Below are 9,855 nucleotides of genomic sequence, written 5' to 3'. Positions count from 1 at the left end.
GGGCATTATGCCATTTTAGTATGAAATCTGTATGTAAGCTTTTTATAACTAATTGACAGGGACTTATCTAATCAGATGTTGTTTACAGAACTCTAGCTATCACTCTCAGCAGACATGCTTGAATGATCTAACCTTTGCTCTGATCTTGTGGGTTAATAATGTCCTCTCACCCCCATGGAAGGCTAATCAAGGCACTTATGACGCTTGTAGACATCTTATGTCATCTTAGGGCTACATTAATAAAAACAAATGCTCTTACTAGTGTGGTTCTTTAAGGCTCTGTATTCTTAATGTACAAGTTTGTATGTGAGTGATTGCATGCCAGCATTGTCTCTGGTTTGGTTAATTTTAATTTGGTCATTTTGTTAGTTCTTTTGTGAAATACACAGACTTTTTCCCTCAGATTTTGTGTCTGTTAACTTATTATGCCTGTATGTTATTGTCCTTGGGATGAATCTGATGTGTGTAGTGGTTCAACGGTGCAATCTTTGATCCTGGCTAAAGGTTGTTGATATTTGAGCTCAAGAGCCAATCAAATACACCCCTCCCTCCCGTGCCCCTGAAGCGATGTTGGCGCATGAGTGCCCTCTATTGGCGATTTGTCCATACTACTTTGCTTTCATTCAAAGAGCTAGACTGTGAGGACCCAGAGGAACGTGAAGCAATTTCACTGTATTCGACAAAAAGTAATACATTATAATCGAGGACTGTAGAACCTGATAATGTAATAATTTCCCGATAATGTAATAACTCCCGATAATGTAATACAAATTCCTTCATAAGTCCCTAAAACATGTAATAAAACCTGATAATGTAATAATACCCTGATAATGTAATAAAGTGCAGGTTAGCCTCAATTTTGCAGAACCTGATAATGTAATAATTACCTGATATTGTAATAACTTTGGTTGGTGCTGTAGCATCAGGTCTCCAGTTTCAGAGGTCCAAACAGTGAAGCTGTCCAGAGACCTTCTGCTTCACTATTAGCAGATACAGTATATATTTTATATGATTGCGAATGCACAATTTTTACAATGGTGAAAGGGATATTCAGTGGTAATCAACTAATAGAGAAAAGATAAGAACATTTTGGTATGTTATAGATTGGATTGGTTGTAGCGCCATTCCTATTGCGTGGCATTGCGTGCAGAGGCAATTTAACAGACAACCGTTAATCCCGCCCACACTGAAAATCGTGTTGTGCCAGACCCTTGTACAGCTTCTTGCTGTACAGGTTTGGCTTGCGAGGCTAAGGGCCTCATTTATAAAACGTTGCGTAGAAACCATCCTACATTTTGTCTAAGACATTTCCTGAAATGAGCGTAAGTGAGATCCACAGTAAACAGACGTACACACAAAAAACACGTGTACGCCAATCCTTCGGTTATAAATCACAAATGGTCGTGAAATTGTGCGCAACTGAATCTCCGCCCTCAAAACGCCCCTATTTAATCTAATCAGCATATTATCAATGCACAAACAGAGCGCATCCTCAATGCACAAACTCTCTGTGACAGTGGCAAGCAAGAAAGAAACATGTAAACAGAAGAATTAAAGTGAGGCTGACATCGACGTTCTGCTGATGGAACAGCAGATGCGGGCCAAAACATCGTTAGAAAAGCCTGTCTGGTGGCGTAATGGCAAAAGCAAAGTATTTGTCATGTAGAAGGCACGTCTCCGAAGCACCAGCGGCCGCAACTGTCGCACTGCTGCTCCAGCATCGGAGTCTCGCTGGCCATCGCCACCTTCCCTTAGGCATGCCTTTGCTGTGCTCCACTACCAACCGCGCACGGGCATGTGCTGTATTAAAGTGGTCTTCCTAGGCTGTTTGAGTGTGCGCAATCTGGATGAAAATACATTGGGAACCCTGTTTTACGCAGGAAATCCTCTTACACATATTGCTTTTCCTGGGCACTGTATGGAAATCTAATACATTACGGGCATATAAAGTGATAATACTGCGAAGAACATCGGGCATACATCATCTTGTGTCAAAAAGTGTGCGCGATCACGAAAAAACCCTTTCTCTCCTTATTGCGCAGTTGGCAATATCCTCTAACAACGCCAATGCAGCTATATCTCCTAATGAAAACTAAGCCACTATTAGACTTTCTATAGGCTATAGATTGAGCGAAATGTTTTACACTTGTGAAATAAAAACGGAATACCTATTAGACGTGAATCTCATTCATGTGTGAATTGTTCTAATAGTTTAATTGATTTTATTGAGCGAAACATTCGCCCTAATGGTGACGGTGGTGCACGATGATGATAATGAAACTGCGTGTCGGCGCTTTGAGTTCTAAATTCCTGCAGTACTCCAGTATTGCCACAAGGAAATGTACTTACACGAACTAAAACCAGACGTAGAGATACGTCCTTTTCTACGTCTAAGACGGTTTTTATAAATCTGTACTTAGACGTGGATTTGATCGCACGCACAGTCTAAGATAAATTCTGTGCGTAAGTACGTTTTATAAATGAGGCCCAAAGGCCTATACCATTGGGATCAAAATACGAGCAAAACAATAGTGGGTGGTTGTCTACACAGCATCACTACTTGGTCTGAATAACTGGTGTCACAACATTTCAGCACTGACCAAAGTTTTTACAATATCAAGAATTTATTACATTATCAGGTTCTTTGAAAAAAATTGAGGCTAACCTGATAATGTAATAACTTCCCATTAATGTAACATTTTATTACATTATTGGTATGGCGATTGTTACATTATTGGGAAATGCACTTTATTACATTATTGGGATATTATTACATTATCAGGTTTTATTACATCTTTTAGGGACTTATGAGGGATTTTTTATTACATTATCAGGGTTATTACGTTATCAGGAAATTATTACATTATCAGGTTCTACAAGGACTTTGGGACTTTTTTAAATGACAAAAAAGACAGGGATAAAGAGACTCCCTCCTATATGATTTTCATTGGACAAGCAGCAAATTACATCTCGTTGTGTTAATGATTTACCAGCATCGGCAGGTATTTGTGTCAAAGCGCCACAGCACTGAGCGTGATATTCAGCACACTGGGGACACTCATACAGTCTCGGAAATCCAGCTCTTCAGGTTTCGAAGATGTTGAGTTATCTGTCCTTTTTATCAACGCAGACATGGTCACTGCTCCTGCTATTCCTGGGCCTGCTTGTGGTGTAAGTGAAATTAATTTGTTAAGTATACAGAACATCGAATTGGTCATACAAATGCTAGTAGCATACAGTGTGTTGTAAATTACTGAGACCAAAAAGGTAGTCAAATTCGAAGAAAAACTATCCAATATTAGCAAAAAATAGAAAAAAGTTATCACTGTTGCCATAGGTACGGATACTGGCCATATGGAGTCTTCAAGAAATTGGGGATACCCGGTCCAAAGCCCGTGCTATTTTTTGGAAATATGCTGAACTACACAAAGGTTGGTTTGTGTTCTATATTGAATCAAAATGTCGCCACACACACTGGCTAACAGTTTAGATATAGATGTAAATACAATACAAATGTGTTTATCAATGCTTTACCTTCAGGGATTCCACAATTTTGACTGGGAGTGTTTCCAGAAGTATGGAAAGATTTGGGGGTAAGAAAGTTATTAATCACAGTTTTTAAAAAGACATAACTGTCTTAAAAGCTTTCTAAGAATGCACATTGTTAAATCAAGTTAAATCATGAAATTAACTGACATAGCCGATGTTATATATGTGAATTATTTTTTTTTTACATCAAATCCTCTTTACAAGCTAACGTGGTGAAAAGTAACTGCGTCTGTCACACTACCATATATGCAAGTAGGGAGTAATTATTTGCACTGAAACACAACTGCAAAGAAATATCGCAGAACGTGCTAGTTGGCCCTCGGATGTGGTCTTCAGGTGTGTTCAAGCGCAACTGTTTGGCCCAGACACAGACGACGCCTATCGCAGTCACAGTCAGATCGTTATTGTCTGGTTTGGTGTGTCTGGGCCATTACCCAACTATGAATATGCGAGCTTCATAGATATTGTGTTACAGCACAGCTGCACCTGCCCTTGACTTATAAGATAAGATGTCACAAAGAAAGGCAGAGCAATGACCACTTAAAGCCCCATTACGCGCGAGGCCACTGTCCTCAATACAAATTGCGCGTCGACATCCTGTAATCATGGACAGTGGGACACGTGTTAAGCTGAAGGATATGGAACCGGCAAAAACAAAGGCGGAAGCCAAAAGAAGTGGACATGAGATTAATTTATTTGGATGCTAGCCTGAGACAGGACAGGTCGATGACTTTGAGCATTTGGAAAATATACAAATCTCCGTGAGACAGGGATGACCCCAATAAGGTCACAGCCTATGTAAATAACAGTGGTATGGATGTCTATGATGGAAAAGCTAGCGAGTTGTCAACTTCCCTAAGACAGCCAAACATCAAGCAAGTGCAACACAAGACATAGCAAGACAGCTAATAATTTAAAGTTCAAAGTAATTTGTTTTGTTTTGTCATTATCACAAAAAAAAGAGACAGTAGAGGCAGCAACAGACATCTAACAATTTAAGTTGCTGGGACATATCTGCCCAGCCCTACAAATCATATCTTGTACAAAGAATATCTTGTACCATACCTTTTTTTTGCCTAGGAATACGTTTTTGTGTCTTGTTCTTTCCCTAGAATTTATGATAGCCGGCAGCCTGTTCTTTGCATCACCAACACAGAGCTGATCAAAACCATTCTCGTCAAGGAGTGCTACTCGATTTTCACCAATAGACGGGTATGGTTGTGTGGGAGCTCAGAAGGACACCTCTCTTCCACAACATCTTCTGCACTTCTCAAATATACTAAATCCTTAAAAAATATCTGTCTCTGCCTAAAAGTAAATGTAAGGTGTAAATGCTTGCCTAGCTTCACACAGCATCTTGCAACTAGTGTCAAAACCAAAAGCTGTAATTCAGAGCTACATCAATTGCAGCGTTCAGCCATTATCTTCCGTAGATAAAATGATAGTATCCATGTCCTGTAAATCTGAAGTGTAGTATAACGGATGTCAGGACTCGGATAGGGGATTTCACAGGGAATCTTTAGTTGGAAACAGCCAGAGAACAGGGGGATACATGTGAAAACAGGGTATAACGCTCAGAAGATAAATGTCCAAAGAGCAAACGGAGGCAAACTAAATTAACACGCAAAGAGGAAATCAAACATGGGAAAGCAAGAGCACAGGGGATCGGAACAAGACAGGAGATAAACGGAAGACCTGGAAGTCAAAACAGGGAGCAGGGACGATCAGGGGAGACGTAGTCAGGAACTTGTTACTTTACGGAATTAAGGCCTTGTATCCAAGTGGCCAGACAAAGGAGTGAAGGGAATGAGGAGTTTGTATATTGGCGGAGGGCGGGACAGGTGCAGGTAATCAGGCAGATGACAAATAAGGACAAATTAAGTGAATCTTAATCTGAATTAGAATGTGCTCTATTACAGGATTTTGGCCTCAATGGACCCATGTATGATTCTCTGTTCAATGCTGAGGATGAAGACTGGAAAAGGATTCGTAGCGTGCTGTCTCCATCTTTCACCAGTGGCCGCTTGAAGGAGGTATTTCTCTCTCTCTCTCTCCCTGCCTCTTTCTCTCTCTCGCTCCCTCTCTCTCTCTCCCTCCCTCTTTCTCTCTCTCTCCTCCCTTTCATGATTCAAAGACGTTACAATTCTCAGAAAATATTAACACATTTAATACATTTCTCATGCACACGTGTAACCCTTCTGTTAATATGTCAGCCACTATTCATTATTTTTCTACAATGCCTTCCTCTTTCACCAGTGGCCACTTAAAGGTTTCTTGGTCTCTTCTGTAACACTCTCTTTCTTATTCGCTCCTCCTCCACTGTCCTCCTTGGTGATAACTTTTGATCAATTAGCGGCACCCTTGACAGCCCCTATAATAATTCCGTGGTCAAAATTTAAAATTCTCAGAATATTTTTTAAATCATAGAGCAGAAGATGGGCATCACACACAGTTACTGATAAATATAGTTTGGGTATGACCAGCCTAAAACATTTGATAATGCAATATACTGTAAAACTCAAGTAGTGGTTTATATCTGATAATGCCATACGTACAGGGTCAGAAGAGACCAACACATGTGTGTCTGTTTCTCACTTATCAGATGTTTGGGATCATAAAGACACACTCGCACAACCTGGTGAACAGCATGAAGAAGGATGCAGATCTGGCCAAGGCATCAGACACTAAAGAGTGAGTGTTTCTGTGGACTAATTGGGCGGAATTCCAGGGGGAATATGACGTGTTGTCACAATAAGTGAGGCTTCAACATTATTACGAAGCCAAGGTTTCTTTGGAACTCTTCACATTATTTATTTATTAATGACCATAGCTTTAAGGTGAAGAATAAATCATTGTGAAGTAAGGACCAATCCGTTTCGTATTCATGGATATGTCACTCCTGCTAGAAATATTCTTGACAGACAGATATAGGGGGAGAGGAATTATTGAACAGAAGAGGGAGGCTGAGAGAGCGAGAGAGACATGGAGTTCTATAGAAACACAATCTTACAGAATTTGAAGCATAACATCCTGTTTTCAGGTACTTTGGGGCTTACAGCATGGATGTGGTGACCAGCACATCTTTCAGTGTGGACATCGACTCCCTGAACAACCCTAAAGACCCCTTTGTCACCAACATCAAGAAAATGCTGAAGTTTGACTTGTTGAACCCCCTCTTCCTGATTGTGGGTATGTCTAGCCACACAAACCCAATCTTGTGTTTTTAACCTAACCCAGATATACGTATACGGATGTGAATGAATGAGTTGGAGTTTCAGAACTGAAAAGGAATGTCTGTAAATAAGCTAGTTTGTGCTGCAGTGTCTTTAGGGAAATGAATCAATGTGGTCTGTGGTCACATGTGCTGTTCTCTGTCTCCCTTCAGCTTTCTTCCCCTTCATGGCACCTATCTTGGACAAAATGAACTTTGCACTTTTCCCCATTTCTGTGACGGACTTCTTCTACGCTGCACTGCAGACCATTAAGGCTGAGAGGGTGACCAACTCTAGCAAGGTCAGTGGTAGTCTGGATGACTGATATATGACTGATACACGTACATGTATACATACATACTCCACTAATATATGACTGATATACAGTCCGTACATGTATACATATACAAACACACTGTTTATCCCGTCTTGATTTAATATACAGTATATATAAACACACACAAGTAGATATACTGTACATACACACACAGACACACATACACACATACATATAAGAATGTATGTGCTCTTGTGTTTCCAAGTACTTCTGACTGGAGGACATATACGTATATATACATTTACATTTACATTTACATTTAGTCATTTAGCAGACGCTTTTGTCCAAAGCGACGTACAAGGGAGAGAACGATCAAGCTAAGAGCATTAAAAACCTGGTGTAACAATAAATACTGCTTATTATTTTTTTTTTCAAAAAAATAGAAGACGACATAGAAAGAATAAAAAAGAAGTGCGGGCCTGTTACTGCTTAAGTGCAGGTTAAGCCAAGGTGCCAGTTAGGAGGGGAGGAGCTCTCTGAAGAGTTGAGTCTTCAAGAGCTTCTTAAAGGTAGAGAGGGACGCTCCTGCTCTGGTAGTGCTAGGCAGGTCGTTCCACCAACGTGGAACTACAACTGAGAATAGTCTGGATTGCCTTGCTTGCACCGGGGGCAGTGCCAGACGACGCTCACTGGATGAGCGCAGCGTCCTGGGTGTAACATTTGCCCTTACAAGAGCATTTAGGTAGGTGGGAGCAGATCCAGTAAGTACTTTGTAGGCAAGCATAAGTGACTTGAATTTGATGCGAGCAGCTACTGGCAGCCAGTGGAGCTCAGTGAGTAGCGGGGTGACATGTGCCCTCTTTGGGTGGTTGAACACCAGACGCGCCGCCGCGTTCTGGATCATCTGTAGTGGTTTTACCACGCATGCCGGCAGGCCCGTTATATAAAGAGATATAAAGTGGATGATGAAAGAAAGCATTTTTGAATGCTTTCTCAGTTAGGCAATCACTACTATACTTTGCCAAGTCTCTGTTCCATTGCTCCATTTGCTGAAGGTGAAGTTCATCCTTGTGCCTGCATGCCTTTTAATGTCTGCAGAACCGGGTGGACTTTCTACAGCTGATGGTGGACTCCCAGGCTCCACAGAAAGAGGACCATGGACACGGGGACGTAACTAACAAAGGCATCGCCCCCTCTCTCTGAATGGCAGTGACAAAGAAAATACCCCTCCAAATTCTCTGACCAGAGATATTTCAGATCATTAGTATCCATGTGCTACTTACTGTTAATTTACTTTCAATAACTTTTCTCATGACCATCTGTGTCCTTCACCTAGGACTGAGTGACCATGAGATTCTGTCTCAAGCAATGATCTTCATCTTTGCCGGCTACGAGACAAGCAGTGCAACTATGAATTTCCTGTTCTACCTTCTGGCCACAAACCCAGATACCCTGAAGATTCTCCACGACGAGATTGATGAAGTCTTCCCAGACAAGGTCACCTTTCTGCCTCTGAGCCAGGGAGATATTAGATTTTTCGATAAACAAAATAAGCATTTCATAGTGGTGTAATCATTGGTAATTGGAAGTAATGGTGAAGATAAATGGTAATGAGGATGATTTTTTTGTATCACACAAACAAAGCCAGTAATAATGATTAGCTTGTATTTGAGGACCTGCACTGACCGCACAACTGTTCTTGTTGGTTTAGACTTTATAGAAAACCCTGAAACAGTGGCATAAGCTAGTTGGACTGTGCAAGATATGTACAAGATTACCAGTGCAAGATACCCTGCCAGATGCTGATGTTCTAGGTTGAGTTGCTGTGAGAACCGCTTGTGCTCTTGTTGTTCTCCAGGCTGAAGTCAAGTATGAAGCTCTGATGCAGATGGAGTACCTGGACTGCGTGATCAACGAGACGCTGCGCCTGTACCCTCCTGCTGCTCGCCTCGAGAGGGTCTGCAAGAAGACGGTAGAGATCTGCGGTGTCATCATCCCCAAGGGAATGGTTGTCATGGTGCCCACCTATGCCCTTCACAGAGACCCAGAACTCTGGACCGAACCTGAGAACTTCAAACCAGAGAGGTACATGAGAGAGGGGGAGAGAGATAGCTCATCTACTGAACTGACTTTACAGCTTTCCTGCGGATTGCTTAAAGAATACAAACAATTGTTATATATCAAGATAACATACAGGTCAAATTGGCCACTTCACTTTATAACAGTAGTTGAAGATTTGTATGTATTTTGCTACTGTCTCATGTCATTCCCTCAGGTTCAATAAGGAGAACAAGGACACCATTGATCCATACTCGTACATGCCGTTCGGAATTGGCCCAAGGAACTGCATCGGGATGCGCTTCGCTCTCGTTAGCATAAAGCTGGCCATCGTGGAGCTGCTGCAGAGATTTACCATCACTACCTGTGCTGAGACTGAGGTGAGAGGAACACCTTCATTTGACATTAATCATTGATTTGCTTACTTGTTTGACAGGACGGTTACCCACCCTTCAACCACCAGCGGCCACGGCTATTCTCTATGTCGGGGTTGCAAACTGCGAATAAATATACCCACAACATTTTTGAAAAAAAGTTTGTCTTCTAACTAGCTTTTATCAGGGTGTTTACAAGGCAAATCTGCTGGATGTAAGTCTCTTTAACTCTTGATGTGATACTCAGGATTGATTATTGTTTCCCCCAATCATCCCACAGATTCCACTGGAGTTGGACTCCTTGGGTCTCATGTCTCCAAAGAGACCCATCAAGCTGCAGCTGGTCCCTCGGTCATCTGGGGCGCAGCTGAACCCCAGAGGCTGA

The 9,855-nt window shown here is 41.6% G+C and overlaps 1 protein-coding gene across 1 annotated transcript; it reads left to right on the top strand.

Annotated features, from left to right (window-relative positions):
• Positions 1 to 3,097: 3,097 nt before the first annotated feature.
• On the top strand, positions 3,098 to 9,855 carry LOC308366757 (cytochrome P450 3A30-like; the record flags this gene model as incomplete). Its single annotated transcript, XM_080840500.1, has 13 exons — positions 3,098 to 3,171; positions 3,338 to 3,431; positions 3,541 to 3,593; positions 4,662 to 4,761; positions 5,469 to 5,582; positions 6,152 to 6,240; positions 6,590 to 6,738; positions 6,935 to 7,062; positions 8,137 to 8,221; positions 8,375 to 8,535; positions 8,897 to 9,123; positions 9,314 to 9,476; positions 9,751 to 9,855. 13 exons carry the CDS (start codon positions 3,098 to 3,100, stop codon positions 9,853 to 9,855), a joined length of 1,542 nt encoding a protein of 513 aa, XP_080696626.1.

Source organism: Sprattus sprattus, assembly GCF_963457725.1.
Source record: "Sprattus sprattus genome assembly, chromosome: 1".
NCBI lineage: Eukaryota > Metazoa > Chordata > Actinopteri > Clupeiformes > Clupeidae > Sprattus > Sprattus sprattus.
Note: the sequence above shows the minus strand (reverse complement) of the source record. Positions and strands in the feature narration are given on the sequence as shown.